Raw genomic sequence first — 17,740 nt, 5'->3', positions numbered from 1 at the left:
TGATTTATTACTAGTAAGTAGAGTACATGAAATGATACACATTATTTTCATGGTAATAGGCTCGGCATAATGTTATTAGTTATTAATTTTTCATTATTATCTTTGGAGTTCAGAGAGAGAGAGAGGTCTTTTCGTGTAACAAGTATAACGACGATTAACGTCTTTAAATTCAGCACAGCATATAATTTCTCCTTTTCTTTTGGTAATCATCTCAAAGCATATAAATTATGTTTTGTTTGGTCGAATACACATACACAGGAAACAAGCACTTATTGCAATTATATATGAATTGTGAATTTTTAAAAATATATAAATACTACTTTAAACGTTTAATAAAAGAATGAACTAACTCACAAGATTTTGGTCTGGACGTGTTTCACCTTCGTCCCAAAGTTCTTCTACATGAAGTGCGATTTGCATCATATTTCCACAACTATATAAAATAAATGTCATTTATTTTTTAAATCGTCAAACAATATAAAAATCTACGTATCATTTCGTTTAATATAAATTCGAAGCAATAAATTATGTTACGTAAAAAGACCTCGATATACTCCCATGTTTCACAACAGTTATTTGATATTTATATTTTTAATTAACGTGGAAAAAAATTAAATTTAATTGGAAATTTCCAACACAACGTATTGGAAGAGAGTTGTATATGAGAAAAGTTTAACTTTCATCGTTTAATGAATTTAAATTTATAATGCAAACATTACCTCCACTCTGAATCAATTTCTTTCATTGGCAAAACGTTCGTATAAATACTATCACAATTCGTAATTATTTATTTCGTTAGTATCCAAGATAGAACGCTTTGCTGTAAATTCAAAAAGCGTCAAAATACGAAATCAATTGAAGATATTAAATGATATATGCAATAGCGGGTTGAATCATTTACTTTAAGTTTAGGCGATCGTTTGAAAGTAGAAATCTTTTACATCGGTGCATGTACGTACTTAGGCACAGATAAGTATGAATAAACGGTTTAAACCGGAAAAGTTAGCTTGACAGAAGGGAAAGTACCTTCCTTCTTATTTTATACATATTTTAATTATACCATATTTCTATTTCTCCTAATATAATACGAGATTTTAAAATTAAACGATGAGTCAAAAAACGATAATCCATGTATGATCAATAAATTGTGCGATTATACTGACACATATTTCTTGTCTCGATAGTTATATCATTTTTTTTCTTTATATTCACGAAAAATATCGCTAATTTATCTCACCTGATTTTTTACAGTTCTTAATCCACTATCCTCAGAATTAATGACATTCTGCTCGATCACTGAATTTACAACAACCTTCGTGCCTTTAGCTTGCTTTTTTGTTTCTTCCTCGGAATTTGTCTTGAACGTCTTGCTTGGTTGAATAGCAGGAGGCGCTTTTTCTTTCGTCTCGCTCGGTTTCGTTTGAATAATAGAAACGCTGCTTTTCTTTTCTTTTCCCCCGTCTGCAAGTCGGTTTCGACGAGTAATTAGAATCATCAAAACATCATCGAACTCTCATATCGAAGAAAATCGCGAACATTTATTTAACGCTCTAACAAATGTTTCGAACAATTAAAAATCCCAGTTTTCGATTCGTAAAATTTTCCAGAATTCTTATTACGCGATGTTACAATTCTCTTCTGTTTCTTGTTATTACGGAATTCACATTCTCCGAAATAGAATAAAAATTATATATTCGATCTTTACGAAAAGTCGATCTCTTCGCATATGTTGCATTAAAGTATCCATGCTGACTCAATCTTCGCTTTTATTCTATATTTCTGTGCTAAATTATGAAGCGAAAATTCGGATACATCGCCGAGCTGAGAAATTATACCGAAATTAATACAATACAATAATACAAACGTCAAACAATAGACGTGCTTGCGCTCATGGTTGTAAAGGAACAATAAGATGACAAACGGGAAGCGTTCTCTTAAAACACCTGACAATAAACAAGCTGTAGTCAAAACTATGTGTCAAGAACATCCGTTTCTTAAGACCTTGGTATAATTCAACGAATTTGCTGATTCTTCGGATCCCTTCGCTCAAGCGTAGTTTTGGCAATGTTTACCAAGGACCAAACAATGATTTAATCCATAGCGTCGCTTCGACGCAACGTTGTTCAGAGGCAGAACAATTTGCATGTTTTTGTATATGGAGATATAAAAACTAAATTGGGATAACAGATGTTCTAGAGATTTGGAATGAAAGGTTCACTGTACACGATCTCAATTCCTTCAAAATTCGTACAACTGAAGAGCGCTATGGCAATTAGAGGTAGCTGCGATATTTAAATTCAATTTACCGAAAGAGTCACGAGAGAAGCGGTCTATTACTACGAACATTAGTTAATTATAAATTTATGGCAGTATAGTTTTAAGAGGTGATTCATTTTCATTGATTCTTGTCGGTTTACTCAAATTTTTGGAAAGTGGAAACTGCTTTCTTCACGCGATGATCTCTTCGCTTATGAGATCTAGGTGAGAGAAGAAACATTAAGAAATATGAAAAAAAAAAGAAAATATTAAGCAAATCCGTGGCATTCACTTTCATAATCATTATGTTGAGAAATAGAATTCAGTAACGTAAAGGAATTGAGAAAAAATTGTTAATGGAATGTCGCGTTAAAGCGTTGGCCCTTGATGCGTTAAAGGCATACTTATATGGAAGTAGAAGATTACAAGATATAAGATTTTAGTCTCTTCGTCTCCGGGGAAAATTGTCATTTATCGCGTGTTACGCAGGTGTTATCGTTTATTGCGAATCAAAGTGCCTTGGTGGACACGTACAGGAACGAGGTCACTTGAGATTAATATTAAAAAAAATTTATTACGTGGGACAGTACGTATTTTCTCTCGAATAATTCTGAGATTCTGTTCAAAATGATGGAGATGCTGAAATCGATTAATTTAAATGACGCTTCTTGGGCGTAAGGATCTACCATCATTTTTTAAGTAGAAAGATACGAAATTATACCTGCTGGCGCGCTTTGTGGGCTGAACACCATCACCGTGTTTCCGATCGTGGTAGTGAAATCCAAGAATCCATAGACGGTTTGTGTAATAAAGTCATCGTTCACAACCGCCGGTTTGATCACTACAGCGGTCTCGACTGACTGACTCTTGTAAACTTGGGTCGCACATTCTGTAACTAAAAGTGAAATCAAATACTTTTTAATACTGCTTATCTTCGTTTCATAAACGATCGATTGTTCGAGGAATTGTCGTTAAGTGTAATGTCTTTATGTAATGTGTTACGTTGCGAGGTACGTAACGCGGCAATGCGTGATTTTAGCTTGAAATTCCGTAAAGGAATGTTCGTTTTGTAAATACATAATGCAAAGAAATTTTGTACTTTTCTTTTTAATACGAATCTAAAATTGAAATCCGCGAGTTATATACGAGGTATTAAATTTATGAAATAATTTACAGGATTTTGAAATTAGGTTTTTGTTGGAAACTGAGTAACGTGCGTACTTCGTTATACAGGTCTACGTTTCGTCGATTCAAATTATTTATTTTATTTTATTCAAATGATTTATTTGAACATTGATCGAATTACGCAATTAGCTTCATCGATTTTGAATTTTCCACTTTACATTTACAGCGTAGTGTACGTTTGCACCAATTGAGATCTAATTTTTCCATTTGTGTTTGTTTAACATCTTTGTACGTATTTCAAATTTAGTAGATCGTAATCGTAGAAAAATGTGTACATTTTCTCCCGATACGACGTATCTATATTTATAATAAACTTTTTCAGAAATAGTATAATTTTGTTTACAATAGTGTAACTTACAATAACTTACTTTCTATTAGGCACTTATATTATTGCACGATTTATTACATAGATAAAGTGTAATAGGAACGGAATAAATTGACAAGTTACCATAAAATGAGGTAATAATTGCTTTAGCTCACGAAATTGTATCTAGAAACTTAAGGAAGTGGAAACGCGTGTAATTTCTCTAATCTATCTATGACAAGTGAAAAATAACTTTATATTTTTTCCGTTTTTCTATTATATAATTCCTTTGTGATGCAATGAAACGATAACGAAACATCGATACTTGTATCTACCTTGTTTCCTCATTACATAGAGTTTCATGGAATTCCCTTACCTATGAAAATAGTAATAGTAACAATTTAAAAAAGCGTTAACAATAACCACTGCTTATAAGAGTAACTATAACTTTATTTTATTTGCAAGTAAAAACGTAGAAATCTTTCACGATTTTATTGGAACATTTGAAACCTCCCTGAACAGATTATGTTGCCGTACATTAGGTACACGTTATACATCAACAAACAAATTACAATTATAATTATAGAATTTTCGAAAAACGAATAAATAAACTTAAACAAAATTATACGATAATATGGAGGAATATTATTGGAATTGCTTGTTTTTCAAGAGAAGACGAATCCTTTCATCCGTGTCAATACTTTTTTATTTTTTACACAAAGGATACCAGAATTTCCACTTAAGGCAATCTCTTTAAAAAAAGATTACTTTCTAAATTGCTGTCTAAAATGACGTTCCAAGATAATGACTATACAGCTTCTGCAAATGATGCATTTCTATATCATTTCATTATGCTATGGAATAAAAACGAAAGCAGAAGTGGTGAACGATTTTTTAAAATTTCAAATTGCGCAAGTTGTTGCTCGTAGGTTCCTTTTTGTTTCGTAGAAAATTCGTTTCGCCGCGAAATTTACATTTGAATCATGGTTAATTTTGCACTCGAGTGGCGTGTCCAAAGTCTCGAGCCCGTCGATGCTGTAACGAAATGAGCACAACGTTGCTTACAAATCGAAGTCCTTTACATTACAGAAGAGTACGTGTACACACGTATATTTGTATATATAGCTAGTACGTGGCAAGTGTGGGAACGAGTAGCCATTTGATAATAAAGAGACGCCTTAGGTATCCGCGCTGAAACCTTTTGATCAACACGTAGCGTACTAAGATTAAAGAGACATGAAAATGGGTTTAAAAATATCCTGTGCTCAAGAGACGGCAATGTTCAAAGGATTTCAACAGAAATTGATATTCTGATATCGATCAGTCGTACTTTATCGTCTTTCTTAAACGATATTTCTGTCCTAAAAAGATACTTTTTAATTAGAAAATATTATTAGTTTTATGGGCGACAAAAATTTGCATATATTCGCGATCAATATCTTATTAATATTAAATACAATATTAAAATACAGATGGATGAATACTCACCGCATACTAAAGATATGGCAATAATCAAATATTTCGACAGCATCGTAGTCAGCCTGATTTCATTCTACGCCAGAGCATGAATTTTTAATCTGAAACAGAAACGTAAATATAAAATATGCATGCACCTACTAAATATAAACTCAAGTCAAGTATATATTTATTTAAATAACCGTGTATTCAACGAACACGAATAAATATAAATTAAATAAATCTCTCGCTTAAAACTTATTTAACAACAGCCCTTTCTTCAATATACGACCTCGTCGATTATTCACCGTACAAATACAGCTTGAATTCTAAATTACGCAATAGCCTTTGCGTTTAAAATTAACCGCAGTTGAAAAGCATTTTTCAGGGGACAAAAAAAAAAAAATTAATCTCGCCGCACAATACCGATACTTTTACATAATACAAATGTGGTAATGGAAGATTCCAAGAAGGTAATCATGGTGAATGCATAAATAAATGGTTCTGCTGGGCGTACTTTTCAAACGTTGCACGCTTCACAGCCCTCGTCATTAGCATAATGGATTTTGTGCAATAATTGTCCTAAGCAAATACTTTATACGTAATATGTCACGAAAGGCTCATGGAAGGAATATTATTATTCCGTGGATGGGATTGTAAATAATCGAACAGGGAAAAAAAAAAGACACGTGAGTTACATCAGTCGCAGAAATAGTGATAGTAAAAATAAGAAGCAGAAGATATTTATTGAATCATAACTACCTCAGGAATATTCAACGTGTTGAAACTTCTATGTCTTCCATCTGTAATTAACATTGGCACACATTTGCAAATAAGGATAATAAATATCTTTTACTTATACGTTCTTCTTTTATTGTTGTATATATCGAAAGGACCTTAAAGAACGTACGTTTTTGCAAGATGATGTATCTTTCCTTATTTCATTAGCGAAATGAAATAAATCGTGTGATCTTTGACGTTATAAAAACTTTCTTATTAGAAATAGACACGGTTAACAAATTTAAGCATAGCTAATATTATACGAATTTTAGAGAAATTCTTGCAAATTCGTTTTCACGGCAGTGACAGCATTTTTACATAATTAATATCATTATGTACGACGTTTAATGTCTAAATAACGGCTACTTCAATCAGATACATGTATAAAGAAGTAATACATCATATAGTATAATTTCTTGAACCCTTGTACTTTGTATTTGTAATTTATATACCTTTGTAATTTATATAACATTCCACACGGTTAATTATATTCATCTCTATTCAATATTTTTCCGAAATCTCTATGTCGAATTCTTAATCACGGCAACACGAATAATTATCACCGAGAATAACAAAAATAAAATGCAAAAGCGGTTCTCCATAAAGTTTATTTAAATTTGTTAAGATATACGATCGTATGCAAATAGTTTCTATAAGTCTACGCCGTATCGTAAAATTAAGTCTTTGCAACAGTTAAAACAAAATGTTAAAACTTGAAATTCTTACACATACACGTAATTAAGATCAGCAGATATATCGAGTTACTTTCTAAACAACACGTGTGTCGAGTCCTTGCAAAAAGCTATACACACGTTTACTTTACGTCTAATCTTTATATAAGTTGCCATATATCAGCCGAAGAAATGAATTCTTTCCGATTTTTGCGTGAAATGGAAGTTGTAAAATGGAAAGAACTCATTTTTGCGTCTAATACATCGGTTACGAAAGTCAACCGTGTCTAGCGAATTTTCTACCTCATTAGAGGAATTAAAAACGCGCGCTTTATCACCAAATTATTTATATTTATGTATCGACGTAATTATTATTAAGATACTTTTAAGCGGAATTGGCAGAATTAAAATATTGAACTCTCGAAGAATCTCGAGATAGAGTTTCATCAGAAACTGCAAAATCTTAAATCTGTTCAGGGTCAAGAAGATTTATGCCTACATAAGGAAGCGAAGGCCTGCAAAATATTGATATAACGTTCGATATTTTTATGATTTTGTGTATATGAAAGGTGCGTGTAATCTTCGCAACATTATATTTTATATCTTTTTTATTTCTCGATAAATACGATAGCAAGTAAATCGTGTTACGTTCCAACAATATGTGTCTCGACTCTCACCCGTAACTCGTATCTATTTGACACACTTTCCCAGTAAAAAAAGTTATTCGGCCATTTACAGAACAATTTTCCTGAAGTATTTTTACTTTTATTTCTTTTCTATTCCCTGTGAAGAATACGAAATCGCAACAAAATAATTTTCAAAATTAATCACTTGCCTCTCCGTTTCATTGATTTGTTACCGTGTCCATCTAACACCGAGGGACGCATTAAGATGCGAAACTGAAGAACGGGTGAGATCTAATACGTCAAAAGATTCGTAAGGCTAACATCTTGTATTTAAGGGGTGTATGCAGACTTAGTGTACGTAATTAAGGTCAGTATGTGGAGCCACTCTTTACTTTATATACATGTATAGTACACCATTATAATATGCAACGCATCCTCATGACGAGACGAGACGTATGAATGGTGTCCTGAATGATGCGCTATCTCATCGTGCACATGTACAGAATCGCGGACCGTTGAGAAGGCAACGAAATTATTGCATAAGAACAGTGTTGGTAATCAGTTAGCGTGAAACAATAGTAAAAGGCAATACCGTTCCAGCTTGGATGCTTAACGGGCATGACTGGAATTTATAATTCTAGATCGATTCGCAACACTAGAAACGATATCAATTTTTCCTCGCACAGAAAAATTGTTTACTTATAGAAATCTCTATTTACATTTCTCCTTCAAGTTTCAAGGATAAAAATGATTTCGAAAGAAAGTCGCAAATTAATACTAAAAATAACACGAAAGTAAAAATACGAAAAAGAGAAGAATTAATCATCTCATTTAAATGAATTAATCATTTTTTTCTTCTTCGTCTTTTTCCTTCTTCTCTTTTCGTCCTCGTGTTCGACACAGCATTCGTAATTGGTTACGGCGGTGGTTTTATGGGGAATTTTGATAAGAGCATTTTATAGTAAATCGACGAAACCAATGTTAGAAGTATCGTGAGTTCACAACCTGTTCCTTTCACTTGTATTCTTTCAAGATATTGCGGCAAGGTGTTCGTATAATCCGCACGCTTGCGGGTAAAAAGCGCGAACGATCTCTGATTCGCGCGTCACTATCGCGAAACGCTGCAATAATAGGAAAGCTGAAAAGTAATTATTGACAATTCGCGTGTTTCAGCGGTTTGTCATATTATTTCGTTCGCGCCAGCTATACGAAACGTATCATCTTTTCAAATATAAAAGCTGCCACGGTGACTAACAGGCGAGAATTCCACTTTGCTTTTCACTTTGCTTCTCGCTTGTTTATTCGTCAAACTTGGATTATCAGTGGAAGAGCTTCTTTTTTTAATACCAAATTTTTATTTGAGGTACTTCAAGGACTACCAAGTTTCAAGTTGTCATTCCATACGTACGCGGTAAGGTGTGGTCTCACAAATGGATCTCTACGCCACTGTGATACCGCATATACAAACAGGACACGTTCAAAGAAACGTTAGGGTGCATTCATACAGCTGAAGCAAAGAGTGTGCATGAACATTTCGTTATTCGTCCTGACGCAGTATATTTGTTTTTTTTTTTTTTTGCAAACCACAATTTGCAACCAACTTGGTTGGCTTTTCTTGGTCACACGTAAAATCAACTATCAACTGTCGTAAACTGTAAAGGATCATAAATTAAGAGGAGATTTATGCACACATACATTCGCTTTATCGTGATGTTCCAGATGTTCTAATATTTTTCAGTATTTCCTCTATAATGTCTTGTAATTAAACAATTATGTCTTGAATTCTGAAGAAGCTTGGAACTTGCAGGATTCTTCAAATCCTAGGAAATCTTATAAACAACGCAACGAACTTTTCAACTCCGGCTTTGAGATAATATTTTATAATTCGTATAATTCGTGCGCGTTGTATTTTAGAAGCTTGGAATTATCAGGATGTTTCTAATCGACGAATGTCTCTTTGCTCGTTCAAATTACGTTACAAATTTTCGAAAGCTCGTAGATGTTCATACTCGAGGCACGAAGTACTATATTTACAAAATTTACAACGGAGACTTCGTAACACCGTTATTAGTAAAATACAGACTTGCAGACGGATTTTAAATCAATTTTTTTTTTTTTGACTTGTAAAAAAGATGAAATATGGTTCATTAGTTAGGGAAAACCGAGAACCTAAATTTACATTGCAAATCGGCATTACGATATTTTGAATCGAAATTAATTTCAATCCGACTGTAATTCTATAAATTATCGTAACGTGGATAACTGTTAAGTACGAAGTCACGGATTCTCTGACGTAATCAAGCGTATTATGAAATACGAGTTAAGCATACGAACAACGTGAATTGAATTAATAATAAATTGAAGTAATATTTAGTTAAATCGTTCTTTTGCTTGTTGCTCCTTCGAATAAATGGCTTTTCATACATCAGTGTCGTTTTGCCAAAATTTATCTTTCGATTATCATCTTTAACGTATTCTTGTCGCGGTTTCCATATGACAAATACCATGTTTGGCAGAGTGTTCGGGTGTTAGGTACTTAATAATTCAGACGAACACCATTAGTCAACTGTTGCTACTCGTGTCTGAAATATCCAATAAACAATTTTTCCATTAAACCGTGTGTAACGGTCCTGCTACGTCCTTCGAGATCGTCCTCGAACAGAACTACAACTATACACGTACAAATTGCAATCTCATCTAGTCTATTGAGAAATAATATCGTTAGACAATACCACTGTCAACGTAAGAATAATTATCGATGATGACGGCAACGTGTCGATGTAACCGCGATATCAATGACGATATATAATGTGTCTCGGAAAAGTACTTGGACACTTTCTATGGAAAACTTTCATACATATGTATATTATATGCGTTCAAAGTTTCATTAACATTGCAATGGGACTATCATGATCATATTGAAAATTTACATAAAAATTACAAGACGTTTATTATAAACATACGTACATATACCAAAAAATTAGCATACAGCGTAAGGATATCTTAAACGTATAATAAGTGTTAAAGATGGTCCCACTCAATATCGAGGTTTGTTTAATATAATGGGACATTTAAATACTTGTTTAAATACTTTTCTAATCTCTGTAAATATACGCTTGCGTTAAACACGTTCCAACTTCTTTATACATTTTCTATGTACAAATATTGCTCTTCTTATTTCCACGTTCTAATTGTAAGAATACAGTTCCATCTCTCAGAGGCACGGAAACAATTTGTATAACTTGAAGAGAAGATACGTCACAACGATGTCACAACTTCAGTTTCTTCATATTTCATACAATCGTGTCGTCCAGATGGGGAAAGAAACGATAACGAGAAAGATATCGAGCGAATTCCCGGAATTTCTTTTTCGTAATCCTAACGCGATATTCGGTAGAATCTGCCACAGCACGTTGATCAAAATCCAAATCACGAATGAGGCGTTACGTCGATCCAACTTTGCTCCTCGATCGGTTAATAGTTGCGGTACAGCGCGTAAGTTCCTACAAAACACCCTGTATGTGTTACCCTAGATCGGAATTCCTATTCAAATCGATTGTAAATTCTTTAGAAAACTTTCACTTTCACCGTGAAGCCGCAAGAAGTGTCGAAGCAGGCTGATCGAAGTTCATAAGATTCTACGAGATTCGACGTAGGATTTCGATGAAAATCAGGGTGTCCGTAGCTGGTCTCGATCGTTCACGTGTCCGTTGCATTTCCTCGTTTGGCGCAACACTCGCTGCACCGTGCGTTTCGCAAAGAAAAAGTGAGCGGCTAGCCGACTATCTTGGAGGCATTCACATATCTCCCTCGAGCGATTTAAAGCTTGGATTTATGTCGTTCGATCACGTGAAACTTTCCGCATGAGTTGAACGAGATACCTGGACGAACGCTATCCGCAAACTTCACCCATTATCCGTCATTGTCCTACTTTTGATGCCACTTTGCTATTTTTACTTCTCGTTACTCGTTCGCAAGCAGCCTGTCGATATTAAATTCGAGCATTTTGATCGATTCGTAGCAATGATATTTTAATTTGTCCGGAATGTACAAGTGAGTTACGAGTAATTAGTAATTAGAAACAGTAGCTACATTTCGTCACGGAAGCCACAGACGAACTCAGATCATCTGTTGAAAAACATAGCGGCAGTCTATTTGACTATTTGCTATATGTATATACTATTGCATACGTTGGCTACCTAAATATCACTGTTTTCAATTTAACGACGAAAACCTCTGTATCGTTTTAGAGGAACCTTGCTCGTGTGATTAATAGCTGAGATACCAAAGAACTTGAAGAGCTTGTCAATTTAATCGTATGATATTCTATTACGCGCATAGTTACGACGATTATGAAGAGTAAAAGCATTACCATTACAGTTCAACTTATCCGGAATTTTGTAATTGAAAAACATCTTGCCATAAATAAGGAAGAACAGCCGCGGTAATTTATTCTACCAAATGTCATTAGGTTCCACCAACTGATTAATTCAAAAGCTAGTTTATGTTTTCTGACAGAAAATTATAGATCAACGATAGGAAACTTCGCATATATTGGGCTTACACGGAAAACGTTTCAGTTTGTCTTTTTTTTTTTTACTACCGGTTTATCATAATGATGCTTCGCTCATACGACATACGGATTAGACACGAATATGATAATCAGAAAGTAAATCTTTCGAACGTAACTGGTCGAGCTAACAATAAGTTCGATGGAACACACGCGATAATTTGTGTTCGTAAGTAACTGATCGGACGTGTCTATATAATGAGGCGAAACGAAATTCATACGACCTCGTCACCAGGTCGTTGTCGCTTCTTTCAAGGCCATTCAACAGAAAATGTACATACTCGCGATCGAACGACCATCCCACACGTGAAAACTGTCTTTCCGGTTGAACAAACCTGCTTATCGGATATCTCAAACGAAACGTTCACATTTGCAAACTGTGTGACAGCGTTTCCGATAAAACTTATGAATACGAACTTTTAAGATATGTATCTCCTAATGCCTTCCATATTTCTTTCGAATCGTTTCCTGGATGAAAAATAATCAACGAAATTAATGTCAGTATACAAATTTAGATTTTGGCCTTTGGCGAATTGTTCAGTACCTTTGGCCCTGAGTAGTAAATATTTCTATTCTAGAAATTTATATTCTACAAAATCCCTTGTTTATTCGATATAAGATACATGTTTACGATATGAAAATTTGTTTGTCCTTCGATCAGCAGATTCGTTTCATTGCGTGTTGTATTAAAATGCTGCTGTTTAGTAATAAGATGACGTGGAAATCCGAAAATCAACATAGACGTGCTTATCGCGTTTTCCTCCTGCGATCTTCGATTCAAGTTGACTCTTCGTTATACATATGTGTCATATGCTAACAGATAACTCTTGTACAAAATCAATTTTTGTAATATATCGTGAAACTCTACTGATGCGTTTTGTATACATTGTTACGAAGATATTTATTTTTTCAAAGTTTCATGATGTTTAATTTGCTTTCAGCATTCGAGTAGATGTTAGGCATACACGTTACAAGTAACAAGTACCTAAGTGTGGTAGACTCGGATTCGAGACTTGCACAGCGAATGTGTTAAGATTATCCAAATTTACACATCCATTGACTCGTACATTATTTATTAAGACGATGATGCTTAGAAATGTAATTTGCATGTAGGAAGTTTATCGCAACAAACGCATATTTTTCGACCTTAAATGTGATGTATATTACAATATAAACAGAAGAACGTACAAATAATTGAATGGATATCTGTTCCAAAAAATGGAGAATTAATCTGATTAAATCGATTAATGCAGATAAACTGATTAAATTTCTGACGTATACAGAGACCATTTAGGACAATGCACGCAATATCAGTTTAAAATTACATATTGCCCACGGTCATATATAATTACATACAACGTACTGTCACTTCCTTGAATGCGTTAAAACCGGTCATCAATGGAGAACGGGATTTCTGGCCAAGATCCAAGATCATGGTCATTTGGCTGACCATCGACCGGTTCCAACTATGTATTACACCTTCCTCAATTCTATTTTCGCAAGATCAAATTTCGCCAACAATGATCACGGTTTCGAAAGGATCCTTTTCCTGCATTTATGTACCTTCTTTCTACATGCCTATTAAATTACTAAAAGCCTATTTCAATTTGCTTATTTAAACGAGGATTTTGAAATGAAGAATATTAATAAGAATGAAGCGCAAATGTATATTTATCAATTGCTTCATAATCAGTATCGACAAGGTGAATATGAGTAGAAAAACGATCAACGAAACGGACTCACGTTAGAAGACTCCATCACCATGATGTACCCAAATGGTTGTTGCTAACGACATACGTTGCATGCTGACATGCAACGTATTTCTCACATTTGACGCGACACAATTTTCGTGCAATTTACTCGAGACAGTCCTACTTCTGCGTGACGAACAATGACACGAGATCCGAACAATGACAACATCTTGGGGCAAAGTTAATCGTATGAACGTATGTACAAGTTTAAATAATCCAGCGAGAACGCAAAGTGCACAAATGAGTTTTAAATTAAGAACTTGGTTGCCTCTTATGCTAAGGAGGACGTCGGAGTCATTGAAGCGTTGAAGTAGAGCATGATTTAAAAAAGATTGGGAAATTACCATAGACCAGTGCGATGATTAAAATCGCTATATGCCATGATCGCTACTAACCGCGATAGGCGGTGCCAGTACTAAACGTGAATCTATAGAACTTCGTAATATTTATTATAGCGACGACTATACGTCCTGCGATTGTGAGAATTCTTAGGAAAGTACTTTCCCATGCATGGTACTTCTTCCATCGTTAGGAGAAAAGGTTAACTACAGATGGTTGAGGTTGTGCGTTGCTACAAGGTAGGTTGCGATTGGCTCATCAAACGCACCCTTATGAAAATAATGAATAGAAACCTGGAGAAATAAAGGATTTTGCGCTGTTTCAAAACTTTGCGATATTGTCATCGGAAATAGGATGCAAATTTTTGTTGCAACAGTAGTAGCGATTTTCCTTTGATATTCATAATGAACGTCGTAAATCTTCTCCTATTCGCTATTAAACTTTTAATAATAATTCAGCGAGTGACATTTTTACGCGTATTATTTGCATGCTTTGGGATAATAAAATCAGGATAATAAAAGTCAGGCCAAATATAGATTCAAAAGGAAGATATGAAACAATATTAAGGATCCGGAGAAAAAATGGGACGAAAAAACGGCGAACCTTGCCGACAGGCTTAATAATTTGATACCGTCGCCGTTTTTTATTACTTACACACACGTGTCGTTGTCATGCTAGAAGATTGACACAATTAACAGTGAGAAAAATAAATTTCTCGAAAAATCGATTTGAAACAGAGAAGGCTTAATTATACAACTCATTAACCATGAAAAAGTCTTTTGATTTTAAGAATCTTTAATGGAATATTATTTGCGTATATTCTTTGATAAGAAAATGGTTAAAGCAGCGGAGCAAGCATAAAAAAACTATGAATTGTATCGTTCAAAAGGCTCATTAATCGACCGATAAATTATTTATTTCATCTTCTTGTAATAAACAACTTTTTCTACCAAACTGTTAATTATTCAATGATTTTTTAACTTAATGATTTTATTCCTGGAGAATAAAAGCACCATTTGCCATTCAAATATCTTACATTTACAAGACACGTGTATCTGTTTTTATAAATAACAGAGCAATAAAAACCCTCTATACATATCTACGTATACATTCATTGTATAAGTATGATACTATGTAATTGATGCTGTATGTATAAATTGAAATAATTTGTTCATTGGTGTCTGTTTTACATAAAAACTCTCTATACATATCTACGTATACATTCATTGTATAAGTATGATACTATGTATAATTGATGCTGTATGTATAAATTGAAATAATTTGTTCATTGGTGTCTGTTTTACATGAATTATAAATCTATGTCAGACTTATGAAAGTACATGGAACGTAAGGAAACTGTTACACGTACGAACCATGATCATTTTTACAAGTTTAAACGTGCGAAACGAAAAAATATATTTATCGAAATGGTACGTAGTTTTAATAGATTTAAATTGATTTAAAACTATTAATATGTATATAGAACAGACATAATGATTTTTACTATGGAAATTGTATTTATTTTATGTATATGTAATATATGTATTTATTTTAAATTCGAACGTTCACAGTTACTTAATACTATCTTGATAGAAAAAGAAGTATAGCGCTTTCTCATGTTGAAATTCATGCTGTTTAATAAATGGAATTATAATTGCTTATAATTTACGATATAAAGCGGATAAAAGAAAACGTACATCTCTCTGATTTTCGCGTGCAGTTACAGTTACAATCTTTCTTTCAAGTTCATGGTAAAATACGAATATTTCGTCTACTTGCAAGGTCAAGAATCATGGCCGGTCGAGAAGCCTTTTAAGTTTTATTGTAAACATTTTCATTCCCGAACCGAGGTCGCATATTTTTGCATGAACAACAGGTATCGTACGAGGACTTCTGGTTCCTGAGACAAGGAACAACCTACGTCAACGGCAGATAACGAAATTCCATACGAACCATTCAAAATAAATTCTTTAAATCCGAATCTAAATAGTCAATTTGTCAACTATGCATAGATTATACGTTACGCGTATAATTTAAACGTTTCTATTTGATGTATTAATATTTGTATTTTCTACCTCTCTTACTTTAATCCAGACATATTTTTTATCCAATTTACTGAATTTAGCAATGCATTTTGTAGAAGCAAATGGACGTACGTAGTATCTATCCTTTTGGAAATGTTGTCTTTCAATCCTGCAATTACTTTCGGCTAAAACTGTTATTTAAAACAGTCCTTAGGTCCTAATGGGAAAACCGAACAGTTGCCTAACGAAAAAGCTGGTTTTTCCCATAAACAACGTCGCCCATGAGCCACGTTGGTAGGAGGCGTTTTCCTCCTAAATTTCTAACGTTGGTCATAACTAATCGGCATCGCGAATCGTTACACTCACTTTCCTAACTAAAAGTGTGAGCAACGAATTCGCGTTCTTCGTTCAAAGGGCACACCCTTACCGAGCTTCCTTCTCACACAAGAACGAAATTCACTTGTTCTCGAACCTATAGAACAGTCAACTGGTTCTCATAACTGCAGAGCAGTCACTACATCCCTCTAGACTTGCTCTCATCGTTACAGAGCAGTCATCTATACTTCTTCTACGACATCAGGAGGGTCAACTCAACTTCTACTACTACACTGGACTTGCTCTTGGAACGACGGAACAGTCTATCATCGTCGATATCAATAGAACAATCAAAGTAGTTATCTCTCAATTCTAACACTCTCAACACCTCAAGACTTCTTCGATGACCACATATCTACTCGTACTCAAGCTCAGTTTCCCCAACACGTAGTCAGGTCAATCATCATCTCTACCCAGATTCTTTCATTTAAGAGTAATCCCTTTCTTCGTCAACGATACCTTTAGCAGTGGCGTTACTAACTTGTGTAAAGTTGTTGGAAATACATAGTTTATAATCCTGTTAATCGCAGCGTTGTACCACCTCAACCACCTGAATCATCTCAACGGAAATCAGAGGATCGGTCTATTCGCAGTGTTCATTCTTAGAATCGTAACGGGAATTTACGACTCCCGTTGACGCGCTTAATCGCGATCGCGTCTGCCCACGATTGGTCGAAAATACAATCTACGTCGTACAAAATCTTTTAAAGCTTCATTAATACTCCCACGATTATACTGACAAAATTTTTAATTTGTAATTTCTTAGCGAATTTGCACAAGTTTTATAGAGCACTTATTGCAAGCGTACATGTACGCAGAGAATATTTTCCCAGTTAATTACTTATTAAATAGCGAATTAAATGAAGCGTAACTACAAGTCAAATTCTCCGAGGTGATCAAAGAATTTCAACAAATTTACAAGATTCCAATGAAATTCATTTTTGTCGATTTCTACATCTTATGAGAAAGTAAGAGGATCGGATTTGTACGGTCGGTAATTGAATCGAAAAAATATGTATTTGCTGGAATGCGCAAGGAGGTACCTTCCACGCACCTTTTTTTATAGCTGCTATCGTAACTCACTGAGAGGGAACTTGGATGGTTGTAACAGCGATTCTCACATTAAGAAGTCGCTATGTTATCCTGTGAACGATCGTTGTTTGAAAGCAGTTCCCAGCTGGTGTGATTGTTACGAGAACAATCGCCGAGAATCTTCCAATTGTCAAGAGCCAGTTCACATCTAACGATTAGATAACTCATTCTGAATTCCCTGACTCCACGCATCTCGGCATTCACGATTTTCATTTCTCCGGGACAATGTTACAACGAGCCGTAAATCAACGATACTTGTTCGCCTCCTGCGTTCAGAAACCTCTCTTTAAATGATCTACGTTTATTTATTCA

At 34.4% G+C, this 17,740-nt stretch overlaps 1 protein-coding gene across 2 annotated transcripts in view; it reads right to left on the bottom strand.

Moving 5' to 3' along the window:
• The window catches only part of LOC126916741 (uncharacterized), a 30,603-nt gene that overhangs the window by 4,921 nt on the left and 7,942 nt on the right, over positions 1-17,740 (bottom strand). Inside the window, exons 2-4 of one of the 2 annotated variants that reach the window (XM_050722829.1) lie at positions 5,234-5,322; positions 2,978-3,151; positions 1,238-1,461 (exon numbers count right to left, since the gene is read on the bottom strand). In XM_050722829.1, coding sequence (XP_050578786.1) covers positions 1,238-1,461; positions 2,978-3,151; positions 5,234-5,276 — 441 coding nt within the window. In that variant the 5' untranslated portion in view covers positions 5,277-5,322. Of the gene's footprint in view, positions 1-354; positions 434-1,237; positions 1,462-2,977; positions 3,152-5,233; positions 5,323-17,740 lie in introns of those variants that run through there. The other variant, XM_050722830.1, reaches the window with a different exon arrangement.

This window comes from Bombus affinis, chromosome 5 (genome assembly GCF_024516045.1).
Source record: "Bombus affinis isolate iyBomAffi1 chromosome 5, iyBomAffi1.2, whole genome shotgun sequence".
NCBI classification, from domain to species: domain Eukaryota; kingdom Metazoa; phylum Arthropoda; class Insecta; order Hymenoptera; family Apidae; genus Bombus; species Bombus affinis.
The sequence above is the reverse complement of the archived record's forward strand: the minus strand, read 5'-3'. Positions and strand labels throughout refer to the sequence as shown.